The sequence below is a fragment of the Callorhinus ursinus genome, unplaced genomic scaffold, assembly GCF_003265705.2.
Source record: "Callorhinus ursinus isolate GAN/ISIS: 27379988/994484 unplaced genomic scaffold, GSC_fseal_2.0 scaffold35, whole genome shotgun sequence".
Taxonomy (NCBI): domain Eukaryota; kingdom Metazoa; phylum Chordata; class Mammalia; order Carnivora; family Otariidae; genus Callorhinus; species Callorhinus ursinus.
In genome coordinates, this window is record NW_027397097.1 from 2,670,398 (window position 1) to 2,694,609 (window position 24,212).

A 24,212-nucleotide genomic window follows, 5' to 3' on the forward strand; every position below is an offset into this window, starting at 1 on the left:
TTCCATTGTCTATGTAGATTGGCCTATTCTGAACATTTAATATAAACAGAACCATATAATATGTAGCCTTTTGTGTCTGGCTTCTTTCACTTAGCATAATGTTTTCAAGGTTCATCCATGGTGTAACATGTATCAGTACTTCATTCCTACTTATGAACAAATAACATCCTATTGTATGGATATACCACACTTTATCCATTTGTCAGCCTACAGACCTTTGAGTTATTTCAATTTTTTGCCTAATATGAATAATGTTCCTTTAAACATTAGTGTACAAGTTTTTGTGTAAACATGCTTTCATTTCTCTTGGGTATATACTTAGGACTGAAATTGCTTGGTCATAAAATAATGCTATATTTAACCATTTGGGAAAATGCCAGACTGTTTTCCAAAGCAGCTGCCTCATTTGACAATCCCACCACCAGGGTAAGAGGGTTAACATTTCTCCACATCCTGAAAAATACTGAAGTCTGCCTTTTTGATTCTAGCCATCCTAGTGGGTGTGAAGTAGTATCTCACTGTAGTATTGGTTTGTATTTCCTTAATGACTAAAGATGTGAAGCATCTTTTCATGTACTTACGGTCATCTGTGTATCTTCTCAGAGAAATGTCTGTCTATTCAGAGACCCTTTGCTCATTTTTAAAATGGGTTGTCTTTGTATTGTTCTTTTTATTTTGTCTTTGTCTTTATTGGAAGAGTTTTTCTGTATTCTAGATAAAAGTCTCTCACCAGGTACATGATTTGCAGATATGTTTTCCCATCCTGTGGGTTGTCTTTCACTTTCTTGATAGTATCTTTTGAAGCAAGAAAGTTTTTAATTTTGATAAAATCAAATTTATCTGTTTTTTTCTTTTGTTGCTTGGGCTTTCGGTTTCATACCCAAGAAACTAATCCAACATCATAAAGATTTACTACTATGGTTTCTTGTGAGTGCTTTATAGCTTTTGCTGTTACATTTAGGTGTTTGATCATTTTAAATTAATTTTTGTATATGGTATGAGGTAGGGGCCCAACTTCATTCTTTTGCATGTAAATATCCAATTGTCTCTGTACCATTCTAGTATGCATTTTGAACTAATATAGGCAATAAAATGTTTTAGAAAAGAAGGGTGAACGAACAAACTCTTTCTTGGAAATCATAAACCTAAGTCATTAACTGCAGAAGCAGAGAAACAAAAAAAAGGAGAAAGAGTAAGATCAAGAGAGAGAGGGAGGGAGAGAAATATCAATATATTCTTTTTTTTTAAAGATTTTATTTATTTATTGGACAGAGAGAGACAAAGTGAGAGAGGGAACACAAGCAGAGGGAGTGGGAGAGGGAGAAGCAGGCTTCCCACCGAGCAGGGAGCCCGATGTGGGACTCGATCCCAGGACCCCGGGATCATGACCTGAGCTGAAGGCAGACGCTTAACGACTGAGCCACCCAGGCGCCCCTCAATAGATTCTATTTTTTCAATACCAAATAATTTCATTTTTATAAGATGTATTTTTGTCAGTACTTTACCAAACAACTGATGAACACGGCATTTGCAAACTTAGATTTTTAGATTGCAGCTCCAGAATAATCATAGCTGTCTTTCCTTCAGAGTTCCAATTGTTTATATTTTATCAACTACTTAAAAGAAGAATTTTCCAGGGTTTTCAAATGAATTTTGATGATTTGCTGGTTGATTAAAATTTGCAAAGCAAAGGTCTCTGTAACTTGATTGCATCCCAGATACTACTTGACCAAATCATTCTAGAATTTGTAAAGAGCTTCTTAAAATGTTTTGAAAGCCAGGTCTTTTAGAATACATAATCTTGGTGTGTTAACAACATCAATTAACTGATCTTAATATAAAATTTAACATAAGCATATCCAAACATCAAGCCACAGCTGAGTTTATGAAACTTTTTGACAGTTATAAAGTCTGTAAATCCAATCTGGGCTTAGTTAATTTACCTTCAAAATACCATTTCTTTAAGGATAAGAACTGCGTCTGTTGCAACCCTGCTATTCAGGACAGTGCCTGGCATACATAGGAAATGAATACAGGCAGATGATAGTATTTGCCACTCTAAATTACCTTTGGTATCTTAAAAAAACCATTCCAAACAACTTTTATCACATGTACTAGGAACTATATGACTATACTATTTCATTTAATCCACACAATTCTGGGGACGGATATCATAACTCCATCTTATAGATGAGTAAAATGATTTAACAAGGTCCTATCAATTTTGGCAATTGTTATTGCCAATGATTCATGCCTCCTGCTACCCATGTAGTCCCCTCCCACATCGATTCTGGTCCTATCCATGTGATCTGCTTTGATGGGCCATATGCAAATTTGATGCCAGCAGAGATCTGATTAAGTACCATTAGGCCTGATTTCTGGGAATGTGTCTCCACCATGTAAGGAAGCCTAGTTTAGCATATCTGAGGATGAAAGACCATTTGGAAAAAAGCCCCAGACCTCTAACAGACCCTCCGGATGAATATAGTTCCTGGAGTAATCTCAGGAAAAACCTGCAAAAGATATGCACAGTCAACACCCAGAATGGTAAGAGATAATGAACTGTTTTTGCCATAAAGTTGGGTATGTGTGTTTTAAGGCAGCCACAGATTATTGTGTTTAAATAATTTAATTTCCAAATATCTGGGGATTTTTCAGGTATCTGTTATTGATTTTTAATTTAATTCTGATGGGTCAGAGAACATACTCTGAGTGACAGAAATACTTTTAAACTGACACTGGTTTACGGTCTAGTATATGGTCTTGCTGAACATTCTGTGTGTACTTTAAGAGAACAAGTACTCTACTCTTATGGGGTGGAGTGTTCTACAGATGCCAATTAGGTAATGCTGGTTGACAGTGCTGTTCAAGTCTTCTGTATTCTTGCTGACTTTCTAGCCCTTTGTTCTAATACTGAAAAGAATGTTGAAATCTCTGACTACCATTGTAGATTTGTCTATTTCTTCTTTTAGTTCCGTCAATTTTTGCTTCATGTATTAGTAGCTCTATTATTAGCTACATACACATCCAGAATTGTTGTGTCTTCCTGATGGAGAAGATGATGATGACCTTATTTTTAATCATTATAAATTATCCCTTTTAATATTTCTTGTCTTGTAGTCTATTTTTGTCTGATATTATTATAACCACTCCAATATTTTAATGGTTACTGCTACTCCCCATGGTGAGCAACAGCTAAAATTTTGGCTCAGTTATTTTGTCTTCCAGCTACTGTTCTTGTCAAGCTCCTGGGAGTTTCTGCTCCACAAATGTATTCAGGTTTGACTGAGGATTTGGAGGTTATTTACATATATGCAAACCTGAGTGTTCCCTGACGTCCATCCTCAAGCCAGTAAGACCAAGGCTCTGTGCTTGAATTCTAGTCGTGCAGCCCCTTGCAGAGAGCTATTTAATGTAAATATCACCAAGTACAGTCCCTTTCTTTTAAGGGCCTATTTCTGTTTTTACATGGCTTGGATATCTTCTGGTTCTATTAAGTAGTTATTTTAAATATTTTTACCTCGGGTTAATAACTGTTATCTAAAGGACGATTAGTCTAATATGAGCTAGTTCCTTATTACCAGAAGCAGAAACCACGCTTGTGGAGATAGTCTACATTCAAAATGAACTGCAAAGAAATCTTAAATTTTGCTCAATAGTTTACCATTAATATTTCTACTATAATTCTGAAACTTTAATATATTGCAGGATAAAACAAATAAAATATTACAGTAATATTAGGAACCAAGATTTTCAATATAAGAGAAAAAAGATAAATATAAAATCAAAGAAGTTCAACAAAATCCTTCTAATTTTAAATTTTAACTGGAAATATCAACATGAACTCATGATTTAAAAAAAATAATAAATTCCTTGCTCCAAAAACAAAGAAAGGGCCAAGACATAAATGACACCCATTACAATAAGCATCTTCACATTCTAGACCTTGGTGTCTAAATACTATCCTCTATTAAAAGAAATCAGAGCTCCTTGGAGAAATGGCTAATTCTAAGTCTGATCAGGGAAAATACAAGGCGAGTCTTGGATAGCAAGCTTGTGTGAGAAAGCAAGAAACTGTTCAAAGACTAATGGGAATAATGTCAAAAAAGCCTAAATGGACTCTCAATGGACAAATTTAGACACTATGGGGCCTAAAAGAGGCCATCTGTAATGGAAAATACATTAAATTAATACAAATCCATAATAAATTGAGAATATATAAGGTGGGACTCCATGAGGAGAAGCAAAGGAAAAAATACCTACCACAGAGCTGTGAAATGAAAAATTCCCAGCGCTTATACAGGGCTGAAAGATCCAGCCAGACTGAAAAACCTTGTTGGATACTTATGGCGTAACAAGAAACAACAGACAGGAAATGCATTGGTAAAAGGGCTAAATTTGCCCTACTGGAAAGGCTATTCTAAACCAACCCAAACAAAGCTTAAAAACAAACCTCCAAAGGATCAAACTGATCTGCAAATGAATTGGCGGTTGGAACAAAACTCAACAGTCTTCAAAGAAGAAAGGAGAATCCAGACACTCAATAACCAAACACTCAAGATTTCTACTAGGTATTTGAAAAGCAGAAAAACACAAGCCATAACTAAAGGAAAAAATCAATAAGAAAGAGAAACAGAAAACACAGATAGGATGGAACGAGCAGAAGAGAGAAACAGAAAACACAGATAGGATGGAACGAGCAGACAAGGACTTAAAGTCATTATTATAAATACACTTAAGGATTTAAATGAAAACATGAAGATAAATAGGTGTGAACTGGGAATATAAAGAACCAAACAGAATTTATAGAGCTGAAACTGTAATATCTGAAATAAAAATTCACAGGGTGGCTTTAACAGTAGGTTACACACTACAGAAGAAAAGATCAGTGAACCTGAATACATAGTAGCTCATCAAACTGAACTTAAGACAAAAAGTAAGGCTGGATAAAAATATGAGGGGTAATCTTTGCATGTCATGTGTAGGACAATATCAAGTAATCTAATATTCAATGTTGTTGAAGCTGAACTACCCTATGTGACAGCGAGCAGGCCAGTTGCTGCCTGGTCACAAGAGAATTTTGGGGGGATGACAGAAGTATTTGGTATCTTGATTGTGGTGGTGAATACTTAGGGAGATGCATTTCTCCAAGCTCCCCAAACTGTTCACTTGAAATGGTTACATTTTATTGTTTGTATATTATACCCTGATAGAGCTGATTTTTAAAATTCCATGACAGCATAATGATACTTAAGTAAAAGAGAAAAATACCCAGCTGCCAATATTGGAGGTGACTAGTACTTGCTAGCTGCAAGTACAAAAAAAGGAACTTTAAAAAGACCTGGCAGCACCATCTAATTAAGTGACTACTACTAGCATCATTAATAGAGAGGAAACTTGATAAAAACATTCTGTGATGAAAAACATAGCATCTATCTATAAAGTATTCTTGCTTAAAATACTCATTCGAATCAGGCCTCCTGCTTTAACTTCTATATTACAGAATAGGAATAAACATACAAAGTCAATATTGTAAAATGTTAATTGTTGAATTTAGCATATTGAGAAATATATATTTACTCATCTTTTAAATATGGTTGAAACTTTTCACAATAAAAATGAAAGAAAGTGATTAGTCAAAAGGTCTGCTGACATGTTACATGAGTACAGTGAAAACCTGCCATAACAGGCCCAGAGGTAATATCAATCTGGATATAACATGACTGGAAATTCTGTTTTTACAGCAGGCTCATCCTTAGCATTTCCCTACATTTTATGCAAGTGAAGTTTTTAGGTTTCTCCTATCGCATGCTGGCAAGGGGTATTAATTACCATTTTCTGAGTCACTGAGGTACAAGGATGATATAATTTTGAATTCCTGATGTACAACAGAGGCTTACAGGATGATAATTTAAGAGAAAATGTTATTTATGAAAATGTGTTTATATAGATAGTAATTGATTTTTTTTGGTTTTGTTAATTCACTTTGTTAATGTACTTTGGCTTTCAAATGTACACTCAATTCAGATTAAAAAAATATAGTTAATATCTTAAAGAAAGAATCATATAGTCTATAGTTCCTTCTGCAGACCTCACACCAAATGTGAGTTACTAAAAATTTCTGGGTATCTTTGACTTCTTACATTAACTTTCTCCTCTTTGTGTCTTCTCACTGTCAAAAAAGAGAGAACTGCCCTCAACCCAAATAAAAGGGAAAATTTAAACATGCAAAAAATAATTGTGTTCTGGAACAATATAAGTCATGTACAGCTTCCAAAAAGATGGTATTTAAAAATTCTTGGTCTCTTGGTAAGCTACTTTTAAAATAGGAATGGTAAGTCAGATGAAGAATGTGTGTGTCTTTGTGACAAAAGGCATGTCAAAAAATTCAAATACATAAATACCAGGTTAAGAAGACTGTTACTAAAGTTTAACTTAAGCAGCTATTGCTCTGTTTCAATTCTTAAATTTGTCAGGGGCTGCAAACAGTACCACATCTAATACAAAGATTTTGTGACAATCATAGAGATCATAATAATATAATAATAGTTTGTTCATCACGGTATGTATAGTATATCCATCAGTATCTGGCACATGGCAGGTATTCATTAAGTATTTGTTAAACTAACCATTTAGTGAATTTGTGACACATTAACCAGCCAATACTTAATTAGTCACTGTATAAACCCTATTCTTTGGAAAAGCACAGGCCATTTATATTTTCGATTTCTTATGTTTGGAAAAAGTTTATTATTGACCACCACAAAGGTTTTTATTCTAATCAGCAACACTGAATGGAAACGCTATACAGAAAAGACTGGATAAAGTAGATTAACCAACAAAGGAGAGAAACATTCATGTTGATAGGAGTTAAAAACCAAACATGAAGGAGATAATGGAACTTCAACCAGCTTTTTTCCTTTTGATTAGGTATTTATAATAAAGTAAATAACTATTGAATGGAAAGAGAAAATCCAGTACAAATGATATAAAGGCAAAGGAAAGAAAAAAAGGAATCTATAGAAACTACTAATGTCAATTCTTCTGAAGGCTCTTGTGGTCAACTTTACCCAAAAATGTCATTATGACAATCTGGTTAAGTACTACCCCAATACTACACTCACATATTTGCCATCTATTTTTAGCTGGGTTATTGTTTATATCTGATAGGTGAAAATCAAGTGAGAGATCATTTTAAGATAGCAGTAGGACTAACTATATTTCATAGATATCTAAAGCTGAGATAATGGATCCAGCATCATGGCTCTTAGCATATTCCGTATTTTTGGTAAGAAAATTATCTTTGAGAATACAGACTTAAATACTGGTATTAGGAGAAATGAGACATTCTGTTGTGGGAATCTCACTTCATATTTTTAGCTTTAAGCTAACAAACACAGGGCTCTTTAGCACACTCATGGAAATAACATGTCATTCAGCCTAAATGCAGACTTTGTGGGACTGATACCTACTGCTGCCACTACTGGGGGGTTTGGTGGAGCGATGACACCAGACAGTGACACCATGGAGGGAGTCTGGAAATGGAAAATACAAGAGAGAACACACCCTTCACAAAACTTCTGAGACGTCCTGTTCCACCAAGGCTCTGAAACTGGCTTCACTCTCCTGCTGGATGGAGAAACAAACAGCAGGAGAAACTCTCATACACAAGCCAGTGTCTCTCAGACCAGGCAAGGGCCTGCCAACAGTACTTGGCCGGTACACTAGGGTAGTGGTTTAGCCATGACCCTGAATTCAGAGTGGAAAATGGCTATTTATTGTACACACTGCCCTCTTCACTATGGAGGCCATGGATCATGTGCCAGGAACAAAGGCAAGTTGGGTTTACTAGGGTTTCTGTACACCAGGCAGATGGCAAGCCTTTCTGGTTCAGATCACTTCTGTGGGGTTGTGCCAAAAACACGCTCATACTCCCTATGTTTGCCTAAGCTGCCTCTCCTCTCACCACCCCCTCCCCCTCAACCAACCACTGAAACACTTCCTCAAAACCTCTAGAGTCCTGAGGGGATATATGAAAATCACTAGTTTAGATTAACCCTCAACCAATTGCAAGAACTCCTTGTAGAGAGTCCCTGGCAGTATCTTGTACACCTACAGCGCTATACTGTGTCCCAGGGAGCTTACTCTCTCATGGGGCAAATGACTGTTAGAGAGCATTTCCCAATGCCAGGCTCAAATCTGCCTCCTTCCTACCTTCTTCTTTTGGTTCAAGTTATGCCTCTTGACATTGCATGGCAAAAATCTTGTGCTATCCCTTTTTCTCTAATTAAATACTACTCATCTGTCAACAGCCATCTCAAATTCTACCTTTTCTGTGTTACCTGCCCTAACAACTTCTGCCACAGTAGTCTCTGTGTCCTCTGGGTTCTTTAAGTATTAAGTATACTTGTGTGGACCACGCCTCAGCATTTATGTTTTGCAGTCTTAGTTATCTTTGACACTCTTTATGCCTTCCTAACAGGAACATATTCTCCTTGAAGTCTGGATAGTCTTAAGTCTTTCTAAAATGTCTATTTTTTTACATCCCTTCAACATGTTGCACTGGATAAGTAACTATATATATATAGATAACTATACCCAAGTGTGCACAGGTCATCCATAAACTGGTCCTCACCACAATTATTAACTTCCTACCACATTTCCTCACAAAAAACCTCCACTCTAAACAAATCCAACTGCCAAATTGTATCCTATGTCTTCCTCCTTTGCAAATAACGTCTTTCTTTCCCTCTCAACCTCCCTGCCACGAGGTCAGGGAATATTACTCTCGGGCACATGAACTTCTGGACACTGTACACAAAAATGTGTATTTTTTTGTGGGAGAGAGGGTTTCACACTTTCATACACAAAGGGTTCCATGACCCCTCACCAAAAGATTAAATTCACTGTTGTAACATTTTTTGCCTTGTCTGCTTAACCAAGTCTCTCTTTTTTTAAAGATCAGCTTATGCCCCTGGACCAATGAAACTTTCATTATCGGAGAGGACTTTTCAAGGCTCTGAACATATATATATATATATCAATTTTATGCCATTAATTTGACTGATTTATTATGTATCTTGTGAAAACTTTAAAATTATATCTTTATCGTGGTGTAATTCTGTTAATTTTTCTTGATTATAAACTCTTCAGATAACAGGTTCAGTGTCCTTTTGTTATGTGTACTATCCTGTATGAAGCAGGTACTCAGAAATAATACTCTGGACTCAGATGAAGATGCTGAGTCATCTTCAAATTAACCAGTGTATAGATATTGAATTCTAAAGGCATATATCACAGCTGTGATGTTGCTGGAGCTGGGAAAAATGCCACAGTTAGCTGTCACCTCACCTCTGCTTTACGAATATTTTCTCTAGCTTCATCTATTTTCTGTTCCAACTCTGCCCGGCTTTGTTCTGACACTGCAACTCCATGACATTCCAGATCATCTAGAACCTATTAAAGAAAACAGGAAAATGATGACTTATTTTTTTTTCTTTTTTTGCTTTAGTGACTAGAGTATTTAGGTAATTAAATAGACTTCAGTGACGAGTGGCCACAATTCCTTTTTTAACTTTTAATTTTTTTCACTTATTTGTTAATTAAAAAAACTCTTGATACAATTATACTCATACAAAGTTGCAAAAGTAGTACAGAAAGTCTCCCCACCCCTTTCCTCCATGGCAACAACTTATATAACTATACTACAATATAAAACCCAGGAAATTGACATTGGCACAATCTACAAACCTTACTTGGATTGCATGTTTTGATATGCATACCTTCAATTTCTAAAAATTAAATGAATATGGGGCGCCTGGGTGGTTCAGTTGGTTGAGCTTCTGTCTTGGGCTCAGGTCATGATCCCACGGTCCAGGATCAGGATCCCTGCTCAGCAGGGAGACTGCTTCTCCCTCTCCCTCTGCCACTCCCCCTGTTCCTGTTCAGTCTCCCTCTCTCAAATACATAAATAAAATCTTCTTAAAAAATTACATGAATATAAAGTACTGTTGTAAAACAACTAATAAAAATGGCAAAAGGTCTCATATTTGCACATCCCACTATGCGCCCCCCTCACCCCAAGATCATTACTGTCCCATCAATTTACATGTATTTTTCTGAACTATTCCTTATGTATCTGTACATACTTGCAATTTCATTTAAAAAATAGTAAAATGATGGGGCACCTGGGTGGCACACTTAGTTAAACACCTGACTCTTAGTTTTGGCTCAGGGTGTGATCAGGGTTGTGAGACTGAGCCCCGCCTCAGGCTCCATGCTCAGTGTGGAGTCTGCTTGGGTTTCTCTCTTCCTCTCTCTGCCCCTCCCACCGTGCTCTCTCTCTAAAATAAATGAATACATCTTTAAAAATGAGATCTATCATTCCCTCAATGTGTCTGAGGCCTTTTTAGAACTGTACAAATAGACTGATTTCATTCTCTAATCCATAGATGCAATAGTTTAGCTGTACCATTTTTATTTACTTATTCTATTGCTATGAGTTTCAAATTTCCCAATATTATAAATAGTACTGTACAACCTGGTTAATGACTCTTTGAACACACATAGGAATATTTAAGATAAAAATACAGAAGTGGAAATTGTACATTTTAATTAAAATAGACATTGCCATGGGCACCTGGGTGGCATAGTTGGTTAAGCATCTGACCCTTGCTTTTGGCTCAGGTCATGATCTCAGGGTCATGGGATGGAGCCCTGGGGTGGGCTCCCAGCTCAGCATGGAATCTGCTTGAGACTCTTTCTCCCTCTCCCTCAGCCCCTCCCCACCCTGCCCACGCTCTCTTGTTCTCTTAAAATAAATAAATCTTTTTAAAAAATTTAAAAAAATAGACATTGCCAAATTGCCTCCCAAAAGTTGTACATAGTCTTCTACTAGTAGTGTGTGACGGCATATTTTTCTGTATCTCACCAACATTAGACATTGTCAATCTTTAGCCTCTATTCCTTTTTCTAGTTTTCTGTCCTTTTATTATTTATTACTTTGGCATACTTTTCTCAATATTAGTCCTTTTTCTGTTATGTTATAAATGTTTCCTCTCATTCTATTCCCTTACTCTTAACTTTTTAAAGTTCTTTTGTTTTATAGGCTGTATATAGTCTTCTATCTATTCACCTTACTGCCCCATTGTTATGTCTATTTGAGTCTTGGGTCACATATTCTGGGGGGGTACACAATCATATCATCTATAAATAATAACAGGTGTACCTTTTCCTAATATTTGAACACTTTATTTTTCTTTCATTAATGCACTAAATCTTATGACACTGAAAAGTAGTGGTGATGCTCAGTACTGTTTTCTTTATTTTACTGTTTTAGTAGGCAGAATGACCTCCAAAGATGAAAAATTCTATTATTATTTTTACAGTTACCAAAAAATCATATGATAAAATTCTTTATCTCTTAGTGATTAAAAAATAAAACGAAAGTCAGAGACAGCAAGATAAAGAATTTTTCATCCTAACAAGGATAGCTTCCTGAAACTTACAGCAAACATTATGTTTGATGGTTGTGTTTTCTATATCTGCCGTAACAAATTACCACGAACTTAGTAGCTTAAAACAAAAAATTTTTTTATCTCACAGTTCTATAGGTCAGACATCTGGATGGGCTTAGCTGATTTTACTGCTCAGGCTCTAACAAGGCCAAAATCAAGTTGTTTTAGCTAGCTAGGCTGGCCTCTGGGGTAGAATCCACTTCTAAGCTCATTCAGGTTGTCAGAATCTAATTCCTAATAGCTGTAGGACTGAGGTCCACACCCTAATCCTGGAACTGTTTATATGTAAAATATAATTTACAGATATATTAGAGTTATGGAACTTAAAATAGGGAGATTATCCTGGATTACTGAAGCAGCTCAATATAATCATTATGACCCCTTATAAGCAGAGAACTTCCTCTGGCTGGAATCAGATGAGAGACAGGCCAAAAAGGAAGTCAGGGAGATTCCAAGCACAGAAAGGATTCAATGCATCATTGCTGGCTCCGAGATGTAGAAGCCCATGTGCAAGGATCAGAGAGAGTAGCCTCTAGGAGCTAAGGGTACCCCCAGCTGACAGGAAAGAAGCAGGGACCTAGGTTCTACAGTTATTAGGAACTAGATTCTGACAACAACCTAAATGAACTTGGAAGTGGGTTCTACCCCAGAGGCCAGCCTAGCTAGCTAACTAAAACAACTTGATTTTGGCCTTGTTAAAGCCTGAGCAGTAAAATCAGCTAAGCCCATCCAGATGTCTGACCTACAGAACTGTGAGATAAAAAAATTTGTATTGTTTTAAGCTACTCAGTTCGTGGTAATTTGTTATGGCAGATACAGAAAACACAACCATCAAACATAATGTTTTGCTGTAAGTTTCAGGAAGCTATCCTTGTTAGGATGAAAAATTCTTTATCTTGCTGGCTGTGACTTTCGTTTTATTTTTTATTTTTTTTAAGATTTTATTTATTTATTTGACAGAGAGATAGAGAGAGAGCACAAGTAGGCAGAGTGGCAGGCAGAGAGGGAGAAGGAGGCTCTCTGCTGAGCAGGGAGCCGGACGTGGGGCAGCTCGATCCCAGGACCCCAGGATCATGACCCGACCAGTCGCTTAACCGACTGAGCCACCCAGGCGCCCATTTTATTTTTTAATCACTAAGAGATAATGAATTTTATCATATGATTATTTGGTAACTATAAAAAAATCATAGAATTTTTCATCTTTATTTGGAAAATGCAGTTTATTATACTAAGAAATTTTCTAGTGTTGAATCATCCTGGCACTCTTAATTAGTCATGTGCTTAATATATAACTGGATTCATTTTTATTAAAATTTATTTAGCATTTTTATAAGTTTCTCATATCTTTGTTAAAAATCAATGGACTATATATGTGTGTGCCTATTTCTAGAGTCTCTTTTTTGTTCCATTCATCTGTAAGTCCATTCTTACACCAATACTACATCTTGATTTCTGTAGTTTTATGTCTTGAAATGAGGTAGAGTAAACCCTCCATTTTTTTAAAGGTTTTATTTATTTATTTGAGAGAGAGAGACAGCACAAGCTGAGGGGGAGGGGCAGAGGGAGAGAGATAAGCAGACTCCTTTCTGAGCAGGGAGCCAGGACCCTGGGATCATGACCTGAGCTGAAGGCAGATGCTTAACTGGCTGAGCTACCCAGGCACCCCAGCCGTCGAATTTTTTTTTTTTTTAAGATTTACTTATTTATTATTTTGAGACAGAGCATGTGAGCACATGCCCATCGGGGGAGGGGAAGGAGGTGGTGCACAAAGGGAGAAGGAGAGAGAGAATCCCAAGTAGGGTCCATGCTCAGTGCAGAGCCCAACGCTTGCTTAACTGACTGAGCCATCCAGGCACCCCAGCCCTCCAATTTCATTCTTATTTTTCAAAATTGCTTTAGTTATTCTAGATCATTTGCATTTCCATGTATGTTTTAGAAGCATTTTGTCACTTTCTCTAAAAACTCCTGCTGGATGTTTGACTTGGATTGCACTGAATAAATGGGTTAGTTTGGAGATAACAGGTATTTTTAAAATACTGCTACCTTTACAAATGAACTAAGAAAAAAAAAGATAAACCAAAAAACAAACTCTTAAATATAGAGAACTGATGGTTACCAGAGGGGAGGCAGGTGGGAAGATGGGTGAAACAGGTGATGGGGACTAAGAGCACACTTATGCTAAGCAGCACTAAGTAATGTACAGAACTGCTTAATCACTACATTGTACACCTGAAACTAATATAACACTGTATGTTAATTATACTGGAATTAAAACTTTAAAAAACTCTTCAGTTCTCCATATTAAAAAAATAGAAATAAAATTAAAATATTGAAACTTCTATTCCATTGGTCTGTATGTCTGTCATGACAATACTACAATGTTTTGAATACTGTAGCTTTGTAATAAGTTTTAAAGTCAGGAAGTATGAGTCCTTCAACTTTCTTCTTTTTCAAGACTGTTTTGGCTAGCCAGGGTTCCTTGAGATTCCGTATGAATTTTAGGAGGGGTTTTTCTATTTCTGCAAAAAAAAATACTGTTGGGATTTTGATAGGGATTGCACTGAATTTGTAGATCATTTTGGGTGGTACTGTTATCTTAATATTATCTTCCATTCCATAAACACAGGAGGTCTTTCCATTTATTTATATCTTATTTAATTCCTTTCATCAGTGTCTTATAGCTTTTAGTGTACAAGTAATTTGCCTCCTTGGTTATGTTTATTCCTAAGTATTTTATTCTTTTTGATGGTATTGTAAATGGAACTGTTTTCTTAATTTCCTTTTGGGATTGTACATTGTTAGTGTATAAAATGCAACTGATTAGGGGATGCCTGGGTGGCTCAGTCGGTTAAGCGTCTGCCTTTGGCTCGGGTCATGATCCCAGGGTCCTGGGATTGAGCCTCACATTGGGCTCCCTGCTCCGCGGGGAGCCTGCTCCTCCCTCTCCTCCTGTGCCCTCTCCAGCTATCTCTGTTGCTATCTCTCTCTCCCATATAAATAAAAATCTTTAAAAAATGCAATTTTTGTGTGTTAATTTTGTATTCTGCAACTGTGCTGAATTTGCTTACTAGCTCTAATAGGGGTGTGTGTGTAAGATCATTTTATTTGTGAACAGAGATAATTTCACTTGTTTGTTTTCAATTTGGATGCCTTTTAGTTCTTTTTCTTGCCTAACTGCTGTGGCTAGAACTTCTAGTATTATAACGAATAGAAGTGGCAAAAGGGGGCATCCTTGCCTTGTTCCTGATCCTAGAGAAAATATTTTGAGTCTCATATCATTGAGTATCACTGCTTTTTAACAAATTGATTATGAAATTGACTCTTCTCTCTTTCTGTCTCCAAATAAGTCTCTTTCTAACTCCCAAAATGTTAGAGCACATATTCTCCCACACAGATTGATGATGCTCTGTTCACTTTTAAAAAGTCTTTTATTTCTGTGTTTCAGTTTGGACAGTTTCTTTCTTTTTATTTTATTTTATTTGACAGAGAGAGAGAGCAGAAGCAGGGGGAGTGGCAGGCAGAGGGAGAGGGAGAAGCAGACTCTCCACTGAGCAAGGAGCCCGATATGGGACTCGATAGTTTGGACAGTTTCTATTGCTATATATACTTTTAAGCTCATTGTTCTTCTTTTGGTGTCACCCAATTTATTGAATTTTTCATTTCAAATATTGTATTTTCAGCTCTCAAAGTTCCATTTGGTTCTTTTGTGTATTTTCCTTTTCTTTCTTCAATATGTTCATGTTTGTTTTCTTTTAAATCCTTGAACTCATTTACTGTTCTGAAGTCCTTATTTGCTAATTCCATCATCTTTGACATTTATGGGTCTGCTTTAATTGATTTTTCCTTTGATCATGGGTTATACTCTCTTGCTTCTTTTAATATTTAGCAAACTTGATTCTTGACATTGTGAATACTATGTTGTTGTTTTTTTTTTATGCCTTTTTGGGGGGGGCGCCAAGGGACAGGGAGAGAGAAAAAAGAGAATCTTAAGTAGGCTCCACGCCCAGCACATAGCCTGATGCGGGTCTTGATCTCACAACCCTGAGATCATGACCTGAGCCAAAATAAAGAGTGGGACACTTAGAGACACCTGGGTGGCTCAGTCAGTTAAGCACCAGGGTCCTGGGATCGAGCCCTGCATCAGGCTCCTTACTCAGTGGGGAGCCTGCTTCTCCCTCTGCCTGGTGCTCCCCCTGCTTGTGCGGTTGGGCTTGTGCTCTCTGATAAATAAAATCTTAAAAAAAAAGAGTGGGATGCTTAACTGACTGAATCACCTAGGTGCACCATGAATACTATGTTACTGAATACTGGATTTTGTTTCCTTCCTTTGAAGAGTAGTTTTTTTTTTTTTTAAGATTTTATTTATTTATTTGACAGAGAGCGAGACAGCAAGAGAGGGAACACAAGCAGGGGAAGTGGGAGAGGGAGAAGCAGGCCTCCTGTGGAGCAGGGAGCCAGATGCGGGGCTCGATCCCAGGACCCTGGGATCATGACCTGAGCCGAAGGCAGACGCTTAACGACTGAGGCACCCAGGCGAAGAGTAGATTTTTTTTCCCCCTGGCAGGCAAATAAGTTACTTGTGGATTAGTTTGATCTTTTTGAAGCCTGTTTTAAAGCTCTGTTAGGTTTGTTCTAAAGTAGCCCTATTCCAAGACAAGTTAGCCCTGGAACCATTGTATGATCCTTCTGTAATCTCCTGAATGCCCCAGGTGATCCATGAGTAGTCTCAACCTTTGCTAATCACAACTTGAATGTGTTCTGGACCTATGTGACCTCTGGGAATCCTTCAGCTTATCTCCTCTGTCATTTTCTACCCCGTATTGTGGAATTTCATCATATGCATGTGTGGTTTAGTATTCGGCACCAGAATGAAGGGGGTATCTATGTCGAGTTTTGGAATTCTTTCTCTGCGTCTCCATATTGTCTGGTACTTTGCCCTGAAATTCATGCCATTTCAGCCACTCTGAACTCTAATCTCTGTCATCTCAACTCAGTGAGTCTGTGGTGCCCTGCTTAAGTTCTCCCTCCCTGCACTGCAATATAAAAAGTGCCTTTAGGCAGAAAACCTGAGAGGTCATATGGCTACTAATTTCATTGTTTTTTAAGTGTGATCTCATGGTAATTTATCATGGCCAAAAGCAGAACTGGTTTTAGTATTAAAAAAAACCCTTATTTTTACTGCTTAAATTATACCTTACTAGATTAAAGCCGAACATAGGTCATGCTATTAAGAAATGGAGAAGTTGTTGAAATCTGCCTGTATCTGTCTCCTAGCAGAAAGACACAGTATGCCTTGACAACAGAGGAAGCAGACTTATTTTTAATATCTGAACATTACTTTCAAATATCATAAAGCATTTTAATAAAACAAAGTCTCACGTGTTTTATATTTTAGAAGTATAAAGCTGCAGTAATTAATCACTATTTACTGGATATATGGTAGACAGATAACTTGTCTCTCTAGTTCACAAATTCTTTGAGATAAACTCTTAGAGGAATTGCACTCAAGAAGCCTCATCTGTCTGTGACTCTCATTTACGTAACCTACTGGAGTCTGACACCAGGCTTTGGGGGATTTGGGGTAAAGAGGGGAGTTTTATTTTGCATGCAAGAGGATGTAAACTGTTATAACCAGAAGGCAGACTGTGGAAGACTGTGTTTTTGAAAAAAGTTACTACAATATTTCCCACTCCACATGTTCTTCTAGAACCTTGCTATTTCCCTACCAAGAAGTAGAGTTTATGTTCTCTCCCCCTGAACCTGGACAATGGGCCTTTGTGACTGCCTCAGTTAACAAAAATATGACATAAGTAATATGTTATTTCTGAGGCTAGGCCAGAAAAGATAACATACCTCCTACTTGGCTCATTCTTGGGACTCACACCTTTGGGGCCCTGTGCCACCATGTAAGAGGTACAGCTAAGCTGAAGCCACTGTGCTGGAGAGACCATATGGGGAGACCACAGAGAGACTGAGATGCATGAGGAGCTCTAGCTGTTCTAGTTCCCAGCTGTTCAAGTCTTCCTGTTCCAAGAACCAGTTATTTCAGTGGGGAAGTCTGTGAGGTGACTCTAGTACCAGTCACTATCTGACTGTAACCACATGGGAGATTCCCAAGAGAGAAGTGGCAAGCTAAGTCCATCCAATCTCCAGAGTGCTAAGAGACAATTAAAAATGCTCTTCTTTGTGGCATTAAGTTTGAGGTGTTTTGTTTTGCAGCATTAGATTAGTGGAACATTGAACTCAGGATCCCTGTGAGACAGTAAAAAGAAGTCAAGGCAGGCAAGAGGATGATATATGTACACACAGAAGAAAGGCCCAGTGTTGGAGATATTAATTTATGATTTTTGGTAAGTGAAACCATGGCACTGGTTGAGAGTGCCTATAATGAGAATAAAGAATAAGAAAAGATAGCCTAGTACAGAACTCTAAGGAGTTTAAATACTTATATATGAGGTGAAGAAAGAAGAACCTATCAAAGAATATAGGAATGGCCAGAGAGGCAGAAGGACAGTGTTGAGTCATGGATAACTAGAGAAGAGAATGTTTTAACACAAAGGGATTTGTCAATTATGATGAAACTGCCAACAGGTTTTGAGAAATAAAAGTGTCCATTTTGGATTTAGCAATATAGACATCACTGGTGATTTTGGCAAGTATAGTCTGTATGAAGTATGAGGGAAGGAAAAGCAGGAAAAGTCCAAATATTATGGGCTAAAAAATAAATGTGAGAATAGGAAATATAGACATTAAATATGAACAATTCTTTTAATAAGTTGGATGTGAAGGGTAAGAAAAAGTTATAAATAAATGGAAATTAGAAAAAATTTACTATACCTAATTTCTTTGTGCTTAGCGTTTAGTCTTGAAGATATATTTTTTTGGTGCTCAATTTTAGTTTTTAAATTTTTATTTAATTTAATTTAGTTTTTTTTGTTAAGTAAACTCTATGCTCAACATGGGTCTTGAACTCACGACCCTGAGATCAAGGGTCGTATGCTCTACCGACTGAGCCAGCCAGTCTTCAAAAAAATTTGTCTAGGGCATTAAAAGCTTAATTCAACACAGGCATGTCTCTTCTACTACCTGAGAGACGGTAATACACTATCACTAGCCATTCAGGAAATGTTATGGCAAACAGATAAATTACTGTGTTGCTGCTTGAAGGGCTTAAGGAACTTCCAAGCTAAGTAGATAGCTGAGAGCATACTGCTGAGTGGATGAAATTACAGAAAAAACATAAAAAGGGTATTTTTCACATTAACAAAACTCAACTCCTTAAACAGGTTTGACATTTTGCTTAAGCTAAATGTAGCCTAAGACTCTCTCTATTACACTTACCCTTTGTTGGTGAACAATGTTTTTGTGCTCACGTGCCACACGGGTGGCCCATTTTCGAGCCTCCTTGTTTAGACTGTGCTCCTCTGTGGTCCCAGTTTCTGATTCTAATTGTCGGCTCTACAACATAAGAGAGAACAGAAACCAAACATTATTATGCCTACGGAAATCACTACTGTTTGTAGGTGGACCAGAGAGCCTTCACTTAATCAGCACTCAAAACAAGCCATGCTCCACTACTGTGGGAAGCAATGTCTCATGTCAGAACACTAGCAGGACGGTGTGAAACCATAAATGACCACAGGTTTTTTTCATTTTACATCCTTAATAGTAGAGCTTCATCTCTAATGGACTGATCCATTTTGGGTGTGAAAAAATCTAGCTAAACAAAGAAAAAAAAAGTATTCATGCCAACCTACTATGACACTAAAATAGCTACGTAGGTAAAATGGAAACAACTCAATCGTTTCAATGGGATTTAAAAAAAGAATCAATGGATAGAAGTGAAGAGAACAAAACACAACCTCTCTGTCCACAAAGATACTGGGTTTAATTTAGTTTCAGGTACATCACCAATCCACCAAAAACCCTCAAACTAGGTTTTGCCCTTCCTCCTCTGGACTTTAATATCATACGAAAGAGAGGGGTGCTTGATTAAATGATCAGTAAAGGTTTCTTCTAGCCCTAAAATACTATTATTCTGTTTCACAAAGAACAAACTGCAAAATCTAAATTACCAATATTAATAGTTAACCCCTACTATACAAAGCAGTGTGAAAAGTGCTTCATATAGCTGTTTATTTTTCAAAAAAGATTTTATTTATTTGAAAGAGAGCAAGCATGAATAGGGGGAGAGGCAGAGGGAGAGGGAGAAGCAGACACCCCACTGAGTAGGGAGCCCGATGTGGGACTGGATCCCAGAACCCTGGGATCATGACCTGAGCTGAAGGCAGACACCCAACCAACTGAGCCACTCAGGCGTCCCCGCCTTTTTTTTCACATAACTTTTATTTATTTAAGATTTTATTTATTTTTTTTAAATTTTATTTATTTATTTAACAGAGAGAGACACAGCGAGAGAGGGAACACAAGCAGGGGGAGTGGGAGAGGGAGAAGCAGGCTTCCTGCAGAGCAGGGAACCCGATACGGGGCTCGATCCCAGGACCCTGGGATCATGACCTGAGCCGAAGGCAGACGGTTAATGACTGAGCCACCCAGGCGCCCCTTAAAGATTTTATTTATTTATTTGAGACACAGAGAGAGATAGCATAAACAGGGGGAGGAGCAGATGAAGAGGGAGAAGCAGACTCCCCGCTGAGCAGGGAACCTGATGCAGGGCTCGATCCCAGGACCCGAGATCATGACCTGAGCCAAAGGCAGACGCTTATCCAGCTGAGCCACCCAGGCACCCCTCACATAACTTTTAGAACAACCTTATGAGATAAGTCATACAGCCATCTTATAGAAAAGGAAACTGAGGGGCGCCTGGGTGGCTCAGTTGGTTAAGCGACTGCCTTCGGCCCAGGTCATGATCCTGGAGTCCTGGGATCGAGTCCCACATCGGGCTCCCTGCTCAGCGGGGAGTCTGCTTCTCCCTCTGACCCTCTTCCCTCTTGTGCTCTCTGTCTCTCATTCTCTCTCTCTCAAATAAATAAATAAAATCTTAAAAAAAAAAAAAGAAAAGGAAACTAAGGCTCAGAGAGGTTAGGTAAAATTTCTAGTGTCTACCAGATATTAAATGTTACAAATTTGATCATACAAGTCTGATTTCAGAATCAGAGCTCTTAACCACTAAACTATTTTAATTTTCTCTAAACTCTTAAGAACCCCTGACAAAAATCTAATAATTGGGAAAGCAAACAATTTCTTAAATATGAATTATCCCAAGAAGATTTCAATACAAAAAAAGAAGCAAAATTTTACAGTGGAAAGATTTTAGAAAACTAACTTTTGCAAGGCCACATAGCTCAAAATTGGTAAAGTAGAATTTGACTGGATTAAAAACTTATTATTTCTGTTGGGGGGATTATAGGCAAGGTTCAAAAACTTTTACTCAGGGTGCCTGGGTGGCTCAGTTGGTTAAGCGACTGCCTTCGGCTCAGGTCATGATCCTGGAGTCCTAGGATGGAGTCCCACATGAGGTTCCCTGCTCAGTGGGGAGTCTGCTTCTCCCTCTGACCCTTCTCCCTCTCATGCTCTCTGTCTCTCATTCTCTCTCTCAAATAAATAAATAAAATCTTAAAAAAAAAACTTTTACTCTACACAGACATTTCAGCTAAAGCTAGATTATATGATGATAAATGCATTGAAATAGAGCAAAATAATCAAAGTCAAAATCTAACCAATTTCACCATTACATTTTATTATTCTGATTCATTCTTTGGGCTATTAGGAATCTGAGAACCGTCTTTATTATTATATTTTGCTTTGTAAAAGGATCTAGGCATTTAAATTTTAATCCATTCTCAGAAGTTAGGGTTTAAAATGTTAAACCCTGGATAAAGATTGCAAATGCAATCTACATTAATCAGAGGAATCTAATATATAAATGGAATGCCAGAAACGTATATTCTGAAGAGCCCAGGCACAGGTTTTTAAGTCAGACAGACTCAGTTTTAATCCTCTCTATGTCCTTTATTATCTTTATGATCTGGGGCATATTATTAATCTGAGTCTTAGTTACATCTGAAAATTGGTGAAAATGCCTGTCTCATAGGGGTTATTAAGATAAAATGAGCTCATTATTTTAAACATTCTCTTATAGTACCTATATAATTAAGTACCCAATAAGTGGTAATTGTTAATGCTAAAGACCCAGTTGAAAATTACTTGAAACAAAATCTTGTTATTATTAACAAAAAATTCCACATAATTCCTAGGTTCTTGCTAGCCCAAAGAATGAATCAGAAACAAGACTGAAGGTATGTTGAAACATCAAGGCAGATCTCAAACACAGAATGAACTTACAGGGAACAGAATAGATGAGAAAGGAGACAGCTGATGGAGAAATTTGATTTTTATTACTGAGCAACATTTTAGGAATAGGTAAGTGGGTTTAAATGTGTACTGGCTGCAGATAGGCCACAGCCCTACTTGCTCACACATAATCTCTACCTTTTTACTTAGTATTTCCTGTGCTTAAGTAAGAGCTGGGGAAGTAAAGATAGGGCCTTTTCCTTTTGGGTTTACTATTCCTCAGACAGAAGCGTCTAACGATCAGGACAGACAACAAAGGCCACTGATTGGGAGATATGATTTTGTGATTCAAATTCAAGTTAATTTTTTTTCATGAATTCTAAAATCAAGCCATGGGAAGACATGTGGAAGCTACCTATAACTCAGGTTTAGACTAATGAGAATTTCGTAAAAGGCAACAAAGCCCATGTGTTAAACAATACACAGAGAAACATTCTAATGCAACCTCTACCATCCAAGATTGATACAAATCAGGATCTAGTGTAGATCTGACGGTGGTGTTAGCAGTGGTTGATTCTACCAAAGGAACTGCTAGTGACTGCTTCTTTTTGAAATGTTAGCTAATTTAATCTTTAGTTCGCTTTTTTTTTTAAGATTTTATTTATTTATTTGACAGAGAGATAGTGAGAGCAGGAACACAAGCAGGGGGAGTGGGAGAGAGAGAAGCAGGCTTCCCGCAGAGCAGGGACCCCGATGCGGAGCTCGATCCCAGGACCCTGGGATCATGACCTGAGCCGAAGGCAGACGCTTAACGACTGAGCCACCCAGGTGCCCTTTTAGTTCACTCTTTTAACATTTTTCCTTTACCTCTTAAAAATGTATTTGAAACATCAGAGAAAAATAACATATAAGAGCTATTAAGCACAAAAATTTAAAGCACATTGTTATCTGCCTGAAGCAGATATGAGAATTTAAAAACTATGTATCAAAAAGCACTATAGCCTAGCTCTGACAAAGTTCACTTATTGAACTTGATTATTTTTAAAAGAGACTAATATCTCAATTCTCAGAATAATAGTGGCACAAAAATAATTCAAACAAATTACAAACTGAAGAGAAATGCTATAAAAGGACTTTCCTATCAACTTTTAAGTATAGGATAGGTAGTTTTTCATTTATCATTTGTCAGCTTGGCTATTTGATAAGTTAGGTCAACTAAGTGTAATCTTCAGAAACATCAGATTTTAGAAATCATACAAGTTTTAGTAAAAAAAAAAAATCACAGAAGCAGATGGGTCTTTTCCTGGAAAATAAATATAAACCTAAACACAAACCTATGCTGTTCCCTCTGGGTAAAATAACTGATCTCAGTTCACACGTGTGGGGGGAGGGGCAGAGGGAGAGAATCTTCAAGTAGACTCCCCGCTGAGCACAGAGCCCAACACTGCTGGATCCCACAACCCATGAGATCCCGACTTGAGCTAAAACCTAGAGTCAGATGCTTAACCCACTGAGTCACCCAAGCGCCCCTCAGTGGTTACCTCTGGACGGTGACAGTTCAGGTGAAAACTTTCTACTAATGTTTTTTTATAATTAGAAAACTACAGAGCTATGTTAATTTTTTCTAAAAGGGTACCATTTATTGCATATTTAAGCTCTGTGCTAACTGCTTTACATACATTATTTAGTACTCAAAATAATCCTACCAGAGATTCTCAATTTATAGGTATGGAATTCTAGGCTTAGGAAGGGTATGTCTTTCCTAAAGCCAGTAAGTGGTGGACTTAGAACTTGTACTGAGATCTCTCCGACTTCAGATTCCTTGCTATCTATGACTGCACTAACTGTTCTATTTAGTTAATGCCAATACTGATAAAAATAGAGGCAGTAATATTTAAGAAGACATTGCAAAAATACAAATTTCCTTTGAATGAAACTTTAGCTAGGCCCTTTACTTAGAGGTAAGACAGATTTTGATTTCATTTTGCTTTTAGAAAAATAAAAGCCACACTGTTTCATATGAGTTCAAGAAGGCCTTCAGAGTCTAGCAATGTTAAAATTTTTAAAGTTCCCAATATTTTACAGAATATATTTAAATATTAGTCTTTTCAAATTTATAAGAACTACATGACAGAAATTATTATATATTTATATTAATTATACATATTACATATAATATATAATTATATTAGTTTTTAAGTCATCTTAACTATTTTGTCCTTATTTACCCTCTCAAGATAGGATTTCAGTTCACTTTAGGATTAAAATAAGGACACAGAAGGTTCAGACAGGTATCTGAGCATAAGGGCAAAGTGAATAGGGATAAAAAAGTTGATTTCATACAAGAAACACTTCATTATTTTTCAAGTCTGTTATCAAAATATAACCATTTGAAAGAGAGAAAAAAGAGATGGTCATATGATGAATGAAAACCACAAACAT

The 24,212-nt window shown here is 37.1% G+C and overlaps 1 protein-coding gene across 1 annotated transcript in view; it reads right to left on the reverse strand.

The window, feature by feature from the left end:
* FCHSD2 (FCH and double SH3 domains 2) overlaps window positions 1-24,212 on the reverse strand; it is a 244,164-nt gene that overhangs the window by 29,472 nt on the left and 190,480 nt on the right. The window contains exons 8-9 of the mRNA XM_073879594.1: window positions 18,858-18,974; window positions 9,352-9,456 (exon numbers count right to left, since the gene is read on the reverse strand). Of these exons, the coding sequence (XP_073735695.1) occupies window positions 9,352-9,456; window positions 18,858-18,974 (222 nt within the window). The remainder of the gene's footprint in view (window positions 1-9,351; window positions 9,457-18,857; window positions 18,975-24,212) is intronic.